The 19876-nt window shown below is 45.0% G+C and overlaps 2 protein-coding genes and 1 long non-coding RNA gene across 3 annotated transcripts; all 3 read left to right on the forward strand.

The window, feature by feature from the left end:
* Positions 1–2146: 2146 nt before the first annotated feature.
* Positions 2147–3624, forward strand: LOC127338241 (uncharacterized). Its single transcript, XR_007874254.1, has 3 exons — positions 2147–2262; positions 2942–3202; positions 3289–3624. It is a non-coding gene; the product is annotated as an uncharacterized lncRNA (long non-coding RNA).
* Positions 3625–8890: 5266 nt separating this feature from the next.
* On the forward strand, positions 8891–11807 carry LOC127339408 (uncharacterized). Its single transcript, XM_071827210.1, has 4 exons — positions 8891–8962; positions 9491–9974; positions 10477–10529; positions 10848–11807. Exons 1-4 carry the CDS (start codon positions 8891–8893, stop codon positions 11685–11687), a joined length of 1449 nt encoding a protein of 482 aa, XP_071683311.1. The 3' UTR covers positions 11688–11807.
* A 3834-nt stretch (positions 11808–15641) lies between these two features.
* Positions 15642–19166, forward strand: LOC127341690 (E3 ubiquitin-protein ligase At1g12760). Its single transcript, XM_051367622.1, has 5 exons — positions 15642–15769; positions 16986–17780; positions 18052–18177; positions 18256–18532; positions 18644–19166. Exons 2-5 carry the CDS (start codon positions 17188–17190, stop codon positions 18866–18868), a joined length of 1221 nt encoding a protein of 406 aa, XP_051223582.1. The 5' UTR covers positions 15642–15769; positions 16986–17187; the 3' UTR covers positions 18869–19166.
* The last annotated feature ends 710 nt before the right edge of the window (positions 19167–19876 follow it).

The raw sequence follows: 19876 nt of genomic DNA on the forward strand, positions 1-19876 counted from the left end.
TCATAGTTGAAATCTCATGAATGATTCTTGTAAGATATATATTTTGTGACACCAACATCGAACATAGCTTGTGCAATCTGTGGGTTAAGCCTGAACTGAATTTATGGTTTACAAACAGAAGCATTTGTATGCAACTCCGTAAAATTCCATTCTATTAATTGCAAACAGAATTTGAGTACTTGCGTGAGATGGTAGTTTACTAATTTACAGTTTTTAATCAGAATACTGTGGCAATTCTGTGCTATACATGGTGGTTCTCCTTTGCATGCATAATGTACTGGTGGTTCTCCTTTGCATGCATAGTATACCAAGTTCCTTCAGTTTTGTATTACTGGACCTAACCAGATGGTCTTTTTGTTCTATTGTTACGTAACCTGGACTGATCACCAGCAGAAGTTGGAACTAAGATCTTCGACACTTGGTGCAGGCATACATGCTTGGATGGAGAACTAACCTGAATACCTGATGCATTGTTTCTATCGCGAGTTATGTGTGTTAAGTTGGTACTCTTTTGCACGAGAGCTTTCCCATGTGTCCATGTATGTATCTAAGAGTTATGTATCCATTGAGCCCCTAACTATTTTTACTTTGTGCGGAAGGGTTTTCAGCCCTTATAACACATGCTAAAGAGCAAGGAAATTTAATTGGAGTTAAAGTGTGCCGCAATGCACCATCTGTGTCTCATTTGCTATTTGTGGATGATTCATTCATTATTCATTCTCATGGAAGCGGATGATGCTAATGCCACATGTCTGAAAAATATTCTTGATTTATATTGTGCATCGTTGGGGGCAGATTGTGAGTGATGGAATCAAGTATAACTACTATACTAAAGCTGATCAACTTCGATTTTTCTCCTAATTTTGGATTATTTTTCGGATTAATGTTGAGCTAACACGTATGTTTTCTTGTTAGTTTGATCTACATAGATTCTTTACTGGGTATGGTTCGGTGCTCCCTAGCATTTACCTCCATCTGCTATGGCATGCTTTGGTGCATTATTAGTGTGGTTTTTGCTGTTTGTAGCGGGCCAACTTATCAGCACCGCTTTGACTCTGACGTCCTGCCTCCTTTCTCTTCTCACTTCCTATTGGATTTATCTCGCGCGGAGGATGGGAGGGGGTCGAGCGGCGCCGCGGGCTGTGGGGACGAGCGGTGCAAAGGATGGGCGGCGGGGCGCGCGGACAGACAGCGCGGCAGGAGGTCGACGGGCCGGCGGCGCGCGGGCGGCGCAGCGCGGGACGGGCGGGAGGGCGGCGGCCGTGCGGCGTGGCGGCCGACAGGGCGGCGCGGCTGCGGGTGGCCACGGGCGGCGAGCGGCTGAACTTTGTTTCCGCTCTCCCTGCCCTAGCCCCCTGCCTTGGCCTGTTCCCCGCCCTGATCTCCCCCATCAAGCTCCGATGTGGCCGCCTCTCGCTCAGCGGCGGCTGACTGTCGGAGGAGCCGGCGGTCGCGTCCCGTGTCCGCTCCTCCTCCTACATCTCCGCCGCGACGGCGGGGTTCCTCTGTCCCTCCGCGTTGTAGTCCCTCGACTAGACATCGGGCGCCGAAACCAGCAGTGCCGCTGCCGGCAGGTCGGCCTCGGCGGTGGCACATCGACACGCTAATATTGCCAAGCGGAGATTTCCAGCGTCAGAGGACACCTTACCGGCCACTGCGTCGCCCGCACCGCCTGCGCTCGCGCTTCCGCTCTCCTTGGACACGCTGGTCTGCGCCCGCCGGCGGGGTCGAGCAGCGGCCGCGGGGAAACCTCAAGTGCGCGTCGCCGAACGTCACCTCTGTGCCTTGGGCGACCTCCAAGGCGAAAAGATTTCCCGTCGGCCACGAACTCCACGCCGCGGCTGGGGTCGTGGCTGCTGGAAGACGATGCCGCCGCCGTGGAGGAGGGGCCGGGCCGGGCCGACCGCAGGCGCGACGCCTCGGTAGGGTCGTGGTCGCTGGAAGACGTGGCCGCCGCCATGGAGGAGGGGCGGGCGCGACGCGGAGCTGGCAGCCATGGGGGCGTGAGGAGCCACGCCGGCCATCCTCCGGTGGGGGTGGCGCATGTAGCAGCACCGCGTTGCTCCTCCGTGAACCGCAATCGTCGTCGCTTGGGTTGGGTGTACTGTGGATGCGTCACAAAGTCGCACCTGGAGGAGCCAAGTTGTAACACGGTCGACGCCAGGCACAAGATCTTCCTGGTGACTCCATGACGACGAGCACGGTGTGCGCGAGCGCAATGGTTAATATGGCGACTACCGGCGCGGGAACTCCGGCGTGCAGGTGAACCATCCTTTCCCCGCCTTCCTCCCTTCCCTCCCTTGATCTGCTCATATCTTCTGTCTTTTATTTGACCTTTTCAGTTCAGTCATACAGGCAATAGCGTGTACAGATTCTGAACCGAACGATTTTCTTAAGCAGCATACATGGAGTAGTAATGCTAAGAATTAGTGGATTAGACGTGAATGGTCAAAGCATTAGCAATGAAAAAGCCCAACTATTTGTCCAGCCTAGAATGAAACGATCAGTTAGCCATAAACGATCAGTTGTGCCTTTGCCTTTTCACCATCTCATTGAAGCACAAAAGAAAAATAAAATAGCTTCTTGCTCTCAGGCGTTGCATGACTAATCTGGAACCTGAACTTTATATCTCTCTGACAACGAAGCTTTCCTGGTGAATTTGTGTGGTTCAGTTTTTCACTGCGTTCTCCATTTCATTCTTGCTTTTTCCTAATTTGTTCACCGCACATTAAATTTGTATGATGATTTTGCTTCCAGACCCAACGATAATTACGAGAACAGATCCAAAAACATAATGTATAACTTTTGATTCTGATATGAGTTGCATAAAAAGACATGTTTGGAAAATTTTATAGGTCCATGGCCAATCTGAATTCATCTTGAACTTTTGATTCTGTTATTCTCTTCATTTTTACAGTTGTGTGCAATGTGTTTTGTGCAGGTCTTAGTAAGTGCAGGTGGTGTTTCCGGCTAGCGGCGAGTCCAGCTGCCTTCTACGTTGCCTCATCTGGTATGAATTGAATTTCTTCGTCATCAACTGCTGAGGTATTGTGCTTAAAACAACACTTTCAGAAATGGCCATCGTTACTCTAGGCAGCATCCAGTTTGTTGGCCTGACGGTTAGCCGGTTTTCAGATCAGATTAGCAGTGCCAATTGAGATGACACGAAGCTGATGCAATGTAAAGTTTAGGATGCAACAAGGTCAGTACAAATGCATAGTTCATTTAATAACAAATAAAGAAGCAACCCTCTTTTTATGGCTAACTGATCGTTTCATTCTATTGCAGGGTGGCACTAGCACTGCCAAAGTAAATAAGAACAGGGGCCCCTCCCGCATGGTTTCGGTGAGCTTGGATAATGAAAACATTCGACCTTTACTGAACTTATTTCATTCAGTAAAAATATGTGAATTGAGGACTACATTGGTTCTCTTTCCTGTGGGTGGAGTATTGTTTTTATGCATGGCATTCGTTTTAAAGGAATGCCTAGGCGTTATTTTTCCTCAACTGAACTATTTTGTAGCTTCAGTTAAGTTTTGATTTGTCCCTACATTCATGTTCATAGAGAAATTGTATTATCATGTCCATCTAGAGTATGGTGCTTTGTTGAGGGTTTAGGAAGTTTCTACTGGTTGTTTTTTGATTCAGACATGGGGCATAAAAGTAACACTGCATGTCTTATGACTAAATGATATGTATCTAGGATGCAATTCGGTCGTTGAAAAGCAGCCGAGGAGAGGTCTAAATATTTTATAACTTTTGTTTTCCTAGCTACTGGTGCATTACTCACGATTATTGAATTAAATACCACACTCTTTTAAATTAAATATTAACAACATCAGAGCAGCACGATGTAATCAAGTAGGGAAGAAACTAGAATCTGCTACCCAATATATCGCTTGATGTCAGATTCAGTTTGCAATTTTGGAAGTCCTGCCAATTCATGCTTTTGAGTTATGACCAACATATCTACATATTTGTAGTATCGAAAACTAATTAATTAATGTGTGCTCCTCCTTTTAATTGATTTCACTGATCTTTCATGTTTGCATCTGCCTGATGACTGATTGTTCTTTGTCCTCATTGTTACTTGGTTAGTTAGTTATAGCTGCAAGAAAATTGGAAAAGCATAGTATGTGCAATCAAAATTCAGTGCCAGTGATTCAATATAAACCGAGTCATGTTACTTTGGTAAAGGAGAACACTGCTTGAAGTTTCCATACTAGCACATGTGCTCCCCAATGAAAATTTAAGTCTTTAGTACAACCGGCTTGTGTGTTCCGCATGATTTTTCATCGGTCGTTGTTGTTTTTTCGAAGAGGGGAGCGATGCACACAATCTTTATGTGCGGACTCCACTATTTTCTTTTCCTTTGCTCTATCCAGTTGTCTATGGTTGTCCAGAGATTTGTACTTTTACTCTTTTATATTTAGCCTTTAACATTCTTGCTATGATGTAAGATGGAAATACTTTCATGCGACGCTTGCATACTCTTATGAACACTTTAACTTAAAATTTCCAATGAAATAGAGTTGCAACATATCCTAGACTTGCACAATATAGTAAGTCTTTTATTTGTAAGATAGTTCGTTAATTCCAGGCTCTGTTTTATTGCTTCTGAACATTTGCATATCTACTCCATTCTAAGGGTACGAACGGGATTACCAATGTTACTCCTGGGGAAATGAGAGGCATTGTTGAAGTTATAGGTGAAACGGGTTTTATTGATTCTGAACATTTCCATGTGTACTCCATTCTAGGGGTACCAACATGATTACCAATGTTACTCCTGAGGAAATCAGAGGTATTATTGAAGTTACAGGTGAAAGGGGAAAGTTTCGGTGTTATACCTGGACCTGGATGAATTTACAAGCTCTTACTGTTATTTAGAGATTGTTTAAATGTTGCAAGCAACTTCATGCTTCAGAATTCTGTTCAGGTCTACATATTATAATTCAATTTTCTTGCTCGCAAGAAATTGGCGGTATTATGTGTTCGATATATCTTTGTGTAAACTTTCTATCTCAAGGTTAATACTTAGCATTTGAAAACAATTAATAGTGGTGGTTTAGGGCTAATCAAGCTTATGCTGATTCAATCATCCGCTTTTAGTTCTGAAGAGATAGTTGCTGATTAGAGGGGATTGAGGCAAAATATAATTTATTAAGAATGTGAGGTTTCCTTTTTATTGGTATTGTGATTAACTTCTGCTTTTACGTCATGAATTGAGTTTTGTCAAGAGGTTGCTGTCTCTTCAATTGATGCAGGCATGAGAAGGTACACCATGAAAGGGGTTTCACATTGTTTCTAGATTATTGGAGTGCCTAGGTTTTGTCAGAATATAGTATATTTACCTTCTTGACTAATTTGCATCATTTCACATATCAACGTCTTAGGCGGATATTTTGGGGTTCAACTGATGATCCGAGAGGATGTGCATGAACATAACTCTTTGTCTCCAGAGACATACTGAGAGCAGAAGCATACTACTTTGTATAGTACAAGCAAGATGCTACCTACATAGGACCGACAGTCAGCGCTGAAATACTACCTTTTGCATTAAGCAACATTATTGACACTGTTGTTCAGCCAAAGGCATGAAAACAGTAAAATCAAAGAAGTTTTCTCAGCAATAGACGCTGGTGGTGTATAAATTATGTATTGTAGTTTCAGTTTGATGTACAAAATAAGTTAGTACACGAATATCTAACTGTATGCAACATAGTTTCCATTTAGTATGTTTGGAGAGTATGTAATGCAACATAACTTCCCCAGTGTCTGAAGTTCTTTCTAGGATTATCAGTCCTTCATCTTGATAGCTAGCTCTGAAATGCATATAAGATCAGTGGTATGTATACATTTTGTCTGTATAAATGATGTGCTGTGTAATCAGTCGTGTTTGGTCATTCACTTCTTAAAAATTATGATGGCTGCAACCTACGATTCTATGTACTATGATTATTCATATCCTCTGCATTTTCACTATGTGTAAACTGCGCACCCAGTTGTTAAGTGATGTTTGCCCTTCTTCCATCTTCAGGGGACTTGTCCTGTGTAATCGGGATCATACGGGCCCAACTCATCCTTACACAGTGTCCACATACTGAAGTTTTATCTTGTGATACCAAGGCTATGGTGATAGCCGACCTATGATTCATCTTGGTAGTTAAATATGACACGTCCGTATAATTGGTAGTCTATACTGCAGATATGTGTAACTTTGTACTTTGTATGCATAAATGTTATGGTGTGTACTACCTGTCATTGCAAGGTAAGTTTACCCTCTACATAACGATGGAAATTGTTAGCGAAGAAGCACACCCTTCCAATCACGATTGTGGTTGTCTAGATCAGCACCGGCTACTCCGGAAGTCCGGAATTGTCTTGATGCTGCTTTGCTTTAGTGCCTTTCTACTGGCATGGAATCCCCTCGATTTCCTTTTAACACTCGCGCTATCCATTCTCATTATCTCTTCTACCGCTACCTAATGGCTGATTCGCGCCTCCACCGTGTTCTCCCCGCCGGTCCCTCACGCCGTGGACATTTTCAAGAGTAAAGGAGACCGGTAAAGAGTACTATGAGAGTGGGAAAAAAGATAAAAATAACAGCAAAAAGATGAATTTGACCTCATGAACCGAGATAAACCTTTTTTTAAGAGTCTAGCGACCCTATTTAAGCTACTATACATCCCTCTTTCTACCATCATTTGTCCTCTGAAATTAGTGGTTATTGTTTCACCAAATTGATAAGCTTTAGAGAAGATGCTTCAACTTAAAATCCACCCAGTGACTTTTCCTATAACCCATACAGTGTGTCGGCTACAATGGTTTTCGCCCACTGGAAGCCGTTGCTCCCATGCACTTCCCTCTGATGACCTGCAATGATCGGTAGCCGATATGGTAGCACAGTTACAAGATATGAGCACAAGCTACTTAAAAGGTGTGATCTCTAAGAAGGGAGTACTTCATAATACAGTGTGTGTTCCAATGATGTACATGCATTTTGGATTCAAGCATATTATGGCCTTCCGTATCTCTATCTAAGATTGCCATTTCAAAAAAAAAAGCTAAAATTGTGTGTATGTCTATGTTAGCGATTTTTATTTTTTGCTTTTAGATTTACATGGTTACAACGTCACATGTATCAGGCTCAGAAACTGACATACAAATCAAAGTTCAATGATTTCTAAATAAGATCACCTGAAAACATCTTATTTAGAAACCACATATTATTATTTTTGTGCTTGCAATGTTTTGAAAGTAAAGAAGGTAATGCCTCTACCTATTCACATTGTTTATGTTTTCAGCTCCCTATATTATCTGTTCTGCTTTCATGGCTGTTTTCCTCTATTGCCAGTTCAAAACACTAAGGTAAAAACAACTAAAAAATTATCCCATTTTTAGTTTAAGATTAGTCTAAACAAGTATTATAGTTTATGTAATGTATCCATGTTTTCTACCAAAATTATCATTAGTCAACCACTTTACTAGCGCGGCGTGGCGCCGCGCCGATTTTTGCTAGTTTTCTTTAGTCCAAATACACCACTAGACAGGAGAGTGGAAGTTTGCACAAGACTGAATATAGTAACAGAGGAGGCTCTCTCAGATAGATATCTTGGGCCCCCTTTACATCCTTTCGGCAAGTTTCTTGTTCCTTGGCAAACTGCTGCTCCTTCGGAAGGCCGGGGTTTGAGACAGTCTTCACAAATGTTGCCCACTTTGGATAGATACCGTCTGTCGGCCATTGATCACAAAGTTAACCGGGGGAGCATGACCCTCAACAAGCTTGGAGAAGACCGGCGAGCACTGCAAAACGTTGATGTCGTTGTTGGATCCCGGCATACCAAAAAAGGAGTGCCAAATCCAGAGATCATGGGTAGCCACTACCTCAAGTATCACAGTGCAGCCTTTTCTGTGACCCTTGTCCTGCCAGGCAAACGGACAGTTCTTCCATTTTCAATGCATGCAGTCAATGCTTCCAAGCATCCCTGGAAATCCTCGAGCTTAACTGACAGTAAGGATCTTAGCAGTGTCTTCCACAGTCGGTGATTTCAAGTAGAAGTCCCCGAACACTGCTATCACCGCCCTGCAGAGCCGGTAGAAACAATCAAGGGCGGTGGACTCTTCCATCCGAAGATAGTCATCTGCAGAATCACCAGGAGCTCCATATGCCAGCATCCGCATAGCCACCATGCACTTTTGAAGGGCGGAAAACCCTGTCATGCCGGTGCAATCCAACTTGCATCTGAAATAGGAGTCGTAGTCTCGAAGGGCATAGACAATTTTCAGGAAGAGCTTCCGGCTCATCCTGAAACGACGCCTGAAAACAGCCTCACCGTCAATGGATCGTCGGCGAAGTAGTCGGCGTAGAGCATGCAGTACCCCTCCATTCGCTGCCTCGGCTTGCACTTCTGGCGACATGGTGCCGACCCACCACGGCGACCAATGACAGACTCGGCATACAAGACGGACAGACAAGCGAGGATGAGCAGGTGCTCCTCGTCTTGGGCGGCAGCAGCCGTTTCTTCTTCAAGAAGCTCGGTGAACATCTGCTCCTCCTCCTCGTCGGAGTCCATGTCCGGCCAGGCAGTTGGACGAACACCTGCCGGGCGTGTCGACGATGAGCGACGCGAGGGAGCTGCCCGGCGGTGGAAAATAGGCAGAGGGTGGAGGAACGACGGAATATAGGCTGTTGGGTGGAGGAACGGCGGAGTTGGGGCAACCCGCCGGTGGATTGCCGAGGGGTGGTGCCGGCGGCGAGAGAGCAAAGGGAGGGGAGGAGGGATTTGCGTCGACAAAGTGGTGGGGTTCGTCTGTTCTCTCGACAGAGCGGGCCCGTTCCCGCTTTTCTATCGTCTGGAGTTCCCGAGCGCTCCCCGGGGGGCCGGGGATGGCTTGGGCTCTCCGGACAGATGAAAGGCCTAATCCGAATGAAAACGAGGAACCGGGCCACGACTATGCCGTTTTCGTCCATTCGAATAAAAAAAAGCGTTCTAGGGCCTTGCCGGAGAGACGGTTGGAGATGCTCTTACAACGCGACAAAAGCATGGTAGAACAGGTCGAACAGCTTCAAGAACAAGAGCACACATCTTATATTAAAAAAAAATACTCCAGTCAATGTGTCATCCTGACAGACAGAGACAGTTGAAGGCGGGTCTGGATACGGCCCAGTAGTCTGATTCACAGTGTCACACACACACAAAATCCGACCGACGCCGCCGTCGTCTCAGGCTGCGTTTGTTTGGGCTTCTGCTTCTACTTTTGGGGTCTAAAAGCAGAAGCCCAAACAAACACCTACAAATTGAAAAGCGCTGGTGAGAAGCGCTGGAAGAAAATGAACTAGAAACAGCTGCGAGCCCGGAAGCAGCCTCGGACCTGCTTCCCGAGCGTTTGCTGCTTCCCGAGTTAGCGTGAACGGAAATAACCTCAACACTTTAGCATATTTACAAAATTTATGCCATTTCCTTATAAACCGATCTGCCCATTGTAGAGGTCGAACCGAACCGTCCAACCAATTCCCCCGCGCTCCATCCTCCTCCTCATCCCTAGCCATGGCAGGCTAGGGTTTCCGCCGCCCGCCGCCCGCCGCCGCCACGTTCTCCGCCGCCAGCGCCCGAGCTCGCCTCCCTTCTCCGTTCCCGGCCTCGTCCGACCCCCGTCGTGGGTGGTGCTCTTCGTCCTCCACCTGCCGCCCCCGCCGCCAGCACCCGGCCCCGCCGCCATCGGCCGCTTCGCGCGCCAAAGACCCGGCGTGGCTGCCGCCGCCGCTTGCAGCCCTCCTCCGTCGCTCTGTTTCGTCGTCCTCCACTGCCGCCGACCGTCTTGTTCCCACCTCGCCGCCGGCCGCCTTGTTCCCCACCCCTGCTGTCGGCCGCTGGCCGCCGGAGACGGGAGCAGCTGGAGCCGCCGGCTATCTCCGCCTCCCTGCTGCACCAAGCACCTGCGGCTGCACAAATCATCTCAGAATACATTCTGTAAACCCCAATTTATTTCTATGTAAATTTGGATTGAATTGGATTAAATTGCTGAAATATGTATGCATGTTTATGAATCTAATAGCTAATATATTGGTGTGATATCTTGTGAGATGATGAACATGTACATTGGAGTTGATCGAATATATTGGTGTGATAAGTGTCGCAGCAATCTCGTTATTTACGGATGTATATGTTAGGTTTGATAGTATGGATACATGTTGTAATAGTGTTTACACCTTTTGGCCGTGAAAACTTGGACTTACAAGCTAAATGCCAGTTAGAAATAGCTAATTCGGTTCAAATATGTATTTATGTAATAAAACAATTAGAAATAGCTAATGTTTAAATACGTATTTATACTACATCTTCGATACTTAGGGCATTCCAGACATTTCACTTCTAAAACCAACCGCTGCCATCACAAAAAGCACTCCTGCCAAACATCAAATCTCTGCTTCCAACAGCTACTTCCTACAGCTGCTTTTTCACAGCTCACCAGCTATAGCTGCTTTTCAAAAGCTGCAGCCCAAACAAACAGACCCTTCGGACCAAGTCCAAGATTAATTCACCCAGTCCCCCCCCCCCCCGCCGCTCCAACTGAGAAGCGCCGCCGCCGCCGCCGCTGTCCCGGTGAACAATTGCGGCCTACGCCGCCGACTCAAACCGACCAACGTATATCTCCTCACGCGCACGGAGAGACCGTGAGCTACTTCCTCCTCCTTGCCCAGATCGATTTCTCCTGACCCTCCCCTGTTCCTTGAAGCAGCGCCATGGAGGAGACGAATCCTGGGAAGGAGGAGAAGGCGGGGACAACCAACCTTCCGGCGGCGGCGGCGCCGGAGGCCGGAGTCTTGACGGACGACCTGATAGTGGAGATCCTCTCGCGCCTCCCCGCCAGGTCCGTCCAGCGCTTCAAGTGCGTGTGAGCGTGTCCCCTTGCTGGCGCGACGCCGCGACCTCATCGCGGACCCGGGTAACCGCAGGAAGCTCCCGCAGACCCTCGCCGGGTTCCTCTACGACACCTACCACAGGGTGAACCCCGACGTGCGCGAGTTCCACTTCGCGAGCGTCTCCGCCACCGCCGCCGCCGGCGCGGCCCAGGCGGTGGACCCGTCCCTCCCGTTCCTGCCACGGGACGAGCACCACCGGTACGTGGCCCATGTGGACACCTGCAACGGCCTCCTCTGCCTCGCCCACATGGCCTCTGCTTCTTCTCCGTCCTCCACGGACGACGACGAGGACATGGTCGAGTCCCATTACGTGGTGTGCAACCCTGCCACGGCGATGTGGGTCGACCTGCCCCCTCACCCCAAGGTGTCGTCAGCTCTCGTGATGGCTCGGTTGGCTTTTGATCCGGCAGTCTCGTCTCATTTCCACGTTCTTCAGTTTGCCAAGACCGACCAGGAGGAGTACGTCAGAGGAGTGGACATATACTCATCGCGGACGGGAGCCTGGAATCATAGAGAAACCACCGGGTCCGTCGAGAAATTCAACCTCTACTTTGGCGTTACGAGCGTCTTCTTTCGTGGTATGCTGCACTTGCTAGGTTGGCTGCACCCCATGAACGTCGAAGCAGGATGCTGTGCTGGTAGCAGTGGACATGGAGGGGCAGGTGTGGAAGACTATACGTGTGCCGTCACGCGGTATACGTTTCGGCAAGATTGGATTGTCGCAGGGGTGCTTGCACTATGCAACCACACCCGTCGGTGATGTCGGCAGGAATACCGTGATAGCATCGGTCTGGTACATGAAGGATTATGCTAGCAAAGAATGGGTCTTGAAGCATACTCTCTGCAAGGATGAGTTGCTGCGGGGCATAACTGCGGTGGATTACAAGGTGGCCGCTATTCATCCAGACTGCGACACCATTTTCTTGGATTCATGTGAGGTTGATACACTGGCATTATACGATATGCAACGCCGCGAGTTTCGCCATATCCGTCATCTTGAGAAAAACATGGCATGTGTATTTCTACCCTATGTCCCATTGTTCTCAGACTCATTAGCAGGCGCAGATGGGCAGTAGGATTATCTACAACCCAGGACCGTGCTTACTCTAAGAATTGCCTCTTTTCTAGGCTGAATTGTTTGTCTGTTGGTTTCTGAATTTCCTTCAATTATGTCATCGGATTTGCTGCTGCTTACTCTCCTGCTATCTCTAATTTTCAGAGAACATGGTTACTATTCTTCTTGTTTATCTAGCTATTGTCCTACTAGGTATGAATTAGTTTAACGTGGCTAAGTTATTCTGCAATCTGGTTTTCTTGGCCATATATTGAAGGATCATGTGTCCTAAATCCTAATATTGGTGAGTGTAGTTTTAAACTTATTAGTGTGTTGAAAGTTTCAGTAAGACTGTCTACTTTATGTTAGTACTCAGGATTTTGGTGATGCAAGCCACTGAGCAAGTTCTTTTTCTATACTCTTGCTGTAGCCAATGAGTTCAGTTTGCTGCTGTTGAACTTTTGCAATCTAACCTGTAAGTCTGTAACACAACAGAATGAAAATTTGCACCTTATCATAGCAGTTGGCTGCTGTTTAGTTTAAGAAGCTTCCTGTTTAGTGGAGGGCTTGCTGTTTTTTTTTTTTTTGAGAAACGAGGGCTTGCTGTTTGAGTAGTACATGCCTGCACCAAGATCTTCGATTGTCTGCACTGTGCAACACATGAAGAAAATTTCAGGTTATCAACTAGCTACTATATCACTGTTCAAATGCACCTTTCCCTTCTTCCCTAGATGTGTCTTTGCAAAAAAAAAAAAAAAAAAATTGTGAACTCCAACAGATTGTAATACAACTACATAATGCTTAACCGTATCTATTTATCATGTTTTTGCCTCTCTTCAGATCTCTACCCTGGCCAGGCTCTTAATGTGCGATATTGTGATGCCCAAATCCTAGTTATGAGACAAGTAGCTGACCTTAATTTTCTTCGTGTGCAACTCTGCATAGTGTGTGCTCTGTGGAACTCCTCTTTGTGTATTACCAATTGGGCCATGCACCTTTCGATAGTGTTAACTACGTAGTTAAGTTAGGTTTGTTCTTAGTGTTGTATCCAAGTCAGTTAACTGTTCTATATATATCAAATGCTGAAGAGATAGATAACATAAGTTATGAATTTACTATGTTATCGATGTAATGCACTCTTATATGGTAACATTTGAGTTTGTTAGATATATAACCGTAATAGTCAATTACTTATACTTGCAACTTAATTATCACAAAATTATAAATCCTGGAGCATAAGCAACTTCAGAATGTTGGCGGCCTATTTATAACTAACCAGTATTAATGCAATTCAATTTTCTGCTGGTCATGCTCCTGCTACCTTGATTTTCTCTTTGGAGCAATGCCTGGTAACCTTAGAGACTTAGCATACAAATATTTGAAGAACTTGTACTATTCTTCTTGTTTATGTAGCTACCAGCTATTGTCCTGGATACAAATTAGTTCCACGTGGCTAATCTATTCTAAAATCTGGTTTTCTGCCATACATTTAGGGATCATGTGTCCAATATCCTTATATCAGTGAGTGCAGTAGTGCACTTTGCAAAAAAAATTAGTGTAATTGTAAGTGTCAATCAGACTGTTGCAATGCCTAGTTGATGTTAGTCCTCCAGATCTCAGTGAAGCATGCCACATGAGTGTTGAGTCTGCTCCAGTTTAACTTGTGCAGCCTAACCTGATAACCCAAGAGATGAAATTTTGCATCGGATCGGAGCAATTGACTGACGTGGACGGTCAATGATAACTGGGGATTATGTGAGTCTAGTAGGTGGGCCACACTTGGATGGGAGCATGGGATTGGCTGGAGGGGAAGGCTTGCTGTTCCAGCAGTACATGCCTGCCTTCATCAAAGTCTTTGATTGTCTGCACTGTGCAGCATATGGAGAAATAGCAGATTGCCAATTAGCTATCACCGTTCAAATGCACCTTTCTTTTCACTAAAAAAAAGTAAGTTTGCAAACCCCGACTGATTTTGTACAAACTGCACTGTAGTAGAAGTATATGATGCTTAATCTTATCTTTCAGCATGTTGCCAGCACTGGAATCATTCACACTGTTACAATGTTTCACAACGAAGCCCATTACAGGTTCACAACACAGCTGGGAAGCACCATCAAACATTACAAAATGACATACCTGAAGATGGACGCGTCCGGTTACCGTGAGATGGCTCCGCCGGGTGTGCAAGAGGAGGACATTCCGCGAGTGTTCAAGTGGAGGACATTAAAGCTCACTAAGCAACTGCAGGTCATCAGTGGAGCTGTGAAGAAACTAGACGTGCAAAACTGGCAATGCTCGAGTCACAGCTAACTCTTTCTGTTTATCGTGAACACACATTTTTGGTCGGAAATTTATTTCGCACAATTATCTGCGGATGGAGGAGCTCTGCTCGGATTTATAGAAGTTTAAATGGAACAATGAAACTTGTCTCTCACAATTGTTTTAGATATGACGTTCCTAGAGATTGATGTTGATTTGCGAGCGACAATTGCACTGAGCCTGAATTTAAAAGAGGTCAATCTGCACTCGGTGACCAAGTCTGCAAATCAAAATCATATTTCTTATTTTATAACATTCAACAAATCTCTGTCACAAAATACATTCCACTTCAGGTTTCGTTACGACAAAGCCCCTAACCAATGTCGTTTGATTTTGTATTTTGTTTCAGAAATATTACTGTACCTATTTTTAGAATAGTGTAATTGTTGGTTAAAGGTTTGTTGTAATCAAACATAATAAGCAAAATAATAATAATAAAGGTTATATGCATCGATCGATGCAAAGGCCGGGACATTTCCCTTTTTGATAAAATAAAAAAATAAGGAATGTATGTTGGGATGGAGGAAGTAATTAGCAAACATATGGAAAAGCTTAGGTACCATTTTTGGACGAAAGGAGAGTAAACACGGATCTTAGTCTAACTTCAAGATGTAGCTGTTGCTTCACCATCTCGAAGAAGACGCTGAAAAATAACCTAAACAAAAACGGGAACCCTCCCACCCGCGATGGGTCGTGGCTTTGAGAGAGCAACAGAGAGTTCCAACCTTCTAGGAGGCCCGATAACTTTTATTTTTACGAAAATTTCGCCGATATATTAATACTCATCAACAATAGTATAAATAGTCAAAAAACTACATTTTTGGACACATAAGGAGAGTAAACATGCTCTTCGTCTAGAATCATAGGGGGTAATTTTATGTACTAAGATCATGATTTAATAACATAAATATGGATAGCCCCTTCTTTATGGAAAAATATTTTCCATTTTATCCTCATAATAGAGCAAAACGTGCACTTCCTAATTCCATATATTTTTTTATCTATTTTTCCCATCTATTTTGCATAACCAAGAAACCCACGTTTTTTGTAAGCGGGAAATATGTTTACCTAACATTAGCCTCGCAAAATGGTTTAGTAGTGCTTACCTAATCCCACACGATTTTTAGGAGAAAAACAGCTCCAGTTTCAAAAAAGGAGGTTTCTAATCCTGCACGCGCCAACGGGCGACCCGCTCGGAGCCGTCCGATCGTGGTCCCCGAGCCCCACGAGCGGCCTGGATGCGTCTTGCCTTGCAATTACGGAACTGCCCCTGCTTGACCTTCGCTTGACCTGTTCGTCCGTGACCGCTGACCTACATAAGCCAAAGCACCAACGGCGCAGACAAAAATGGAGGAGAGAGGAAATTGTTAATTTTGGGCAGGAGAAGGCGATAGGAGGAGGAGGAGGAGGAGGAGGAGGAGGAGGAAGCTAGCTCCAAGCTTCGGTTCCTGCCCTGCCCTGCCTGCCTGGTACGCGCGGATTGCTTCCCCTGCCTTCGGTTTCGGTAAATTTTGTTTGCTCCGGCCGATTGACGAATCTCGCCGTCTCGGTTTCACCCATTCGCGTCCAGAGTTGCTGCGGATTTCGATTCGTCGGTGCGAGCTTCAGGGTGTTGATGTGTCCGTGCTGGGTATTGGATTCGCTTAGCTTAGTAGTTGGGTAGAAATGCTCCTTTTTGTGAGCAATGCTCGTGGGATTTGGTTTCCTGTAGCTGCTGCTCGCCTGCTCTACACGCGTTTCTGACGGCGCCGGTGGTTTCCTGGGAAATGGATGACCGTTTATGATTAGGAAGGGGCCTTGCTGCAGAAGCTGTGCTCCTCCCTGGCGTCGATTTTTTGAGCTACTATTTCGATGCGGCGTTTGAACTAGTAATTTGAAGCTGCCGCAATTGGTATTCGTTTCTAGGGTTGGTACATGTTATACCGGGTCAACAAATTCATCCCTCTCGGTTGTTGCATACCGCTAGAAAATGTCGTGTATTGACTTCTTGTTCACCTTAGAGATTTAGATTAGCCTGTTTTTCCTTGCATTTGGTCTGTGGTCAAATTTATAGGATTGTAGAAAAAATTGGATGAGAATTTAATTTTATAGAAATGTCAAAGCTTGGAAGAATACGGAATGCCATTGGAAATATATGTTGTGTATTGACTTCTTGTTTACCTTAGGGATTCGAATTAACATTTTTTTGCTTGCATGGTTGGTTTGTGGTCAAATTAGGATTGCAGGAAAATTTGGATGCCAATTTTAATTCTATAATGTCATAACTCGGACGACTATGTTTGAATTTTCGATGGCAAACGTGATTTACATTAGAAATTCAAATTAGCTCTTTTTTCGTTGCATGATTGGTCTGTTGTAAAATTCTAGTATCCCAAGAAATGTTGATGTACGAACATTTAATAATCCTATAATGTGGTCAAATTGTAGGATCATGAAAATATTGACAAAACATTTAATAACTCTATAATGGATGGGTAAATTCGAATTTGGGGTGGTAAATGAGGCTTACCTTACACACAGTCTCTGGTCCTAAGCAATCTTTCATAAAAGTCAGGCTCTGATCTTCCCTTCAAGTGTAATCCTGCCTATGATATGTGATCTCTTACCTTACACAAAGGCCTTTATAATTTAAGCACACAGATTGACAGTTAATTGACGTCTCATAACAATTTTTCTTCCCTTCAGGTACACCAAAAGTGGCATGCAGGTGGAAGTGTAGTGGGCAAAACTCATCTGTTCAGAGTGTGAGAAAGATATAGGATTTGGTTGAGAACAACTGCATGCCAAGGAAAATGTCGAGCTAAGGTGCTGAGTGAGTTTCGAGTTTACGGCCGTTCTTCCAATCGAATCACAGGGCGAAGGTGCAGCAAATAACCATCCATCACTGATGGATCACCCTGGAAATGTCACTCGTCATGATCACACTATCGACATACCAAGGAATGATCTCACGTCACCGTCAACATCTCATCCGCACAATCATACTGACTTGGATGAGTTGAACCGCAACAGGGGTCCTCCAAATGAAGTTCCTCCTGTCCCAGAAATTTCTGGCACAACGGGGTTTCCTGACTTTCGAAGCGCATCTTTCACGAGAAGGGATCAAGGCAATCGTCAGCAGAATCCTCTGAATTCTGGCTTATGGATCTCAATCGAGCTTATCGTAAACCTTGGTCAGATTATAGCAGCGGTTACAGTGCTGTCGGTATCGAAGAATGAGCACCCACGGGCTCCACTATTTGAGTGGGTTGTTGGTTATATAATAGGTTGTGTTGTTACTATTCCCCATCTATATTGGCGCTATCTCCATCGCAACTGCCAGAACATCGAGCAGGAACCAGCAGCCCAGGGTTCCTCTCAAAGGAACCTATCCGAGTCTGATTCTTTTGCAGCAATTTCAGCTGTTCACGCAGCAGAAGCTGTGAATGAAGATAACAGTACTGGAGTCTCAAGAAATAATTTCCCGATTGCAAGTCCAAGGTAACATTCTCTTTGACTTGGATTTATCCTGGTGTAACTAGCGTCTTTGTGAACGTCCATGAAATATCCATACGATCACGTACGGGCAGTTTCTATGATGATTTGGAGCCTTAATATCAAAGAATTGCTAATACACTAGATCATTTTCTCTGGGCCCTGGATGAGACGCACGTTAAGAATTGTTCCTTATGTCTGAGGTTACTAATAATATATTTTCTGCTTGTAGGGTCTACGCATTAGTAGTAAGTAACAATATATTTTCTGCTTGTAGGGTCTACGCATTAGTTGCCTGCTTGAAGTTGGCTCTGGATTGTTTCTTTGCTGTGTGGTTTGTTGTGGGGAATGTGTGGATATTTGGTGGCCGCTCTAATGTCCATGACGCTCCTAACTTGTACAGGTATGCTAGGTGCTGTGAACCATATGTTCCTTCTGAACTTGTATATTTGCTCATTGGTGGTTTGCAATCATTTTTCAGGCTGTGTATAGTGTTCCTTGCGTTCGGCTTCATTGGCTACGCGTTGCCTTTCATCCTCTGCACGATGATATGCTGCTGCCTACCCTGCATAATCTCCATGGTAGGCTTCCACGAGGATTTGGATCTTAACAAAGGTGCCACCACAGAGGTAATCAACGCGTTAGTGGCGTACAAGTACAAGTCGATGAGGATTCGGGATGGAGATGTGGGGGAAGATAATGGCGGAGTCCTGGCGGCTGGAACTGAGAAGGAGCGAACTGTTTCTGCAGAAGATGCTGTGAGCTTCGACCCATTTGTTATTTTACAACCATCAAGATATTGCGCTCAACACATCTGTAGTACCACATTGCACGATTAGCTGACAACTGCTAATTTCTGGGCTCTGCAGGTTTGCTGCATCTGTTTATCGAGGTTCTCGAACAACGAAGATCTACGAGAGCTTCCGTGCGGGCACGTCTTCCACATGGAATGCATCGACAAATGGCTCAAGATCAACGCGTTGTGCCCTCTTTGCAAGTCTGAGCTAGGCGGGTCAAAGGATTCTCCCGACACTAGCTCCGAGGGCCATCCACACGTCAACAGAGTAGGAGACGACGTCGAGTCACAGCGATAGCTGTTCTTCTGCTTCCTGCCCTGAACCTGAGGAGGATGAGGATGGAACACGCCCTTTCATGTGGCATCTGAATTTACATGAAAAACAACAAGTAGGAGGACATGACAAGTCCATTTTTTCGTGACGGAATTGTCTCGTACATATTGTATATACACACACACCTGATAGCTAGCGACGACAATGTTTTATAAAATGTGGCATTGACCGGATACAATATTTATCAACTGTATGGATGATAGTATTTATCAAATGCGTCTCTTGTACAAACAGAACTGGATCAATGAGATTATTCTCTATACCTCTGTATGTAGTGAGCTGATAGACCATGCGCTACAAATAACAATAAGAAGGAAGGGTGACAGAGGATCAGCTTAATTTGCCTGAATCCATGGGAGGGCGAGAACGAACGAATGGAGAGAAGTTGACAGAATTTGATCATATATTCTCACCCTGCTCTTGAGGAAGTCCTGGTCCACCAAGTCTTACTCATACTTGAGACAACTCCAGTTTGTAAACACAAAAAATATTCCCAAAGGTGTTCAACAGTTTTGCACCTGGGATGTTCAACAGCTTTGCCAAATGATTCGCGTTCGGAACAGTAAGCGTGGCAGGTGGCGATAACTATAATAACTAGAAAATACCCCGCGCGTTGCTGCGGTACCTGTATCTCCTATCTTTTATAAACAAATTGAAATAACGAAGATCAAACAAAGATCAAACGAAGATCTGATGGAATCTGAACATCTCCATCAGAAAATGTTATTAACGAATACATGAATAGATGATATAGACCAAGACTTAGCCCTAACATGATAGTCATGCATTCCAGTCCATGATAGTTACGATAGCTTGTAAGAGCATTGAAACAATTGTACCGTACTTTACAAATAGTGACCATCATCTAATATGACTTTGGAAAACTTCCATGGCTTTATCAACAACAATTGTGTCTGGTTTTCAAAAAAAACAACAACAATTGTGTCTTGTATTAGAGGGGGGAAATGGCAC

This window comes from Lolium perenne, chromosome 3, assembly GCF_019359855.2.
Source record: "Lolium perenne isolate Kyuss_39 chromosome 3, Kyuss_2.0, whole genome shotgun sequence".
Classification (NCBI taxonomy): domain Eukaryota; kingdom Viridiplantae; phylum Streptophyta; class Magnoliopsida; order Poales; family Poaceae; genus Lolium; species Lolium perenne.

What these genes read in the sequence shown, in the direction of transcription:
- LOC127339408 (XM_071827210.1), top strand. Translation starts at nt 8,891, where the DNA reads ATGGCTTGGGCTCTCCGGACAGATGAAAGGCCTAATCCGAATGAAAAC. An exon ending in AACCGGGCCACGACTATGCC is followed by an intron (nt 8,963 to 9,490) that starts GTTTTCGTCCAT and finishes TGCCCATTGTAG; the next exon opens with AGGTCGAACCGAACCGTCCA. An exon ending in ATCATCTCAGAATACATTCT is followed by an intron (nt 9,975 to 10,476) that starts GTAAACCCCAAT and finishes ACAGCTCACCAG; the next exon opens with CTATAGCTGCTTTTCAAAAG.
- LOC127341690 (XM_051367622.1), top strand. Translation starts at nt 17,188, where the DNA reads ATGGATCACCCTGGAAATGTCACTCGTCATGATCACACTATCGACATA. An exon ending in TTCCCGATTGCAAGTCCAAG is followed by an intron (nt 17,781 to 18,051) that starts GTAACATTCTCT and finishes TTCTGCTTGTAG; the next exon opens with GGTCTACGCATTAGTTGCCT. An exon ending in CTGTTTCTGCAGAAGATGCT is followed by an intron (nt 18,533 to 18,643) that starts GTGAGCTTCGAC and finishes TGGGCTCTGCAG; the next exon opens with GTTTGCTGCATCTGTTTATC.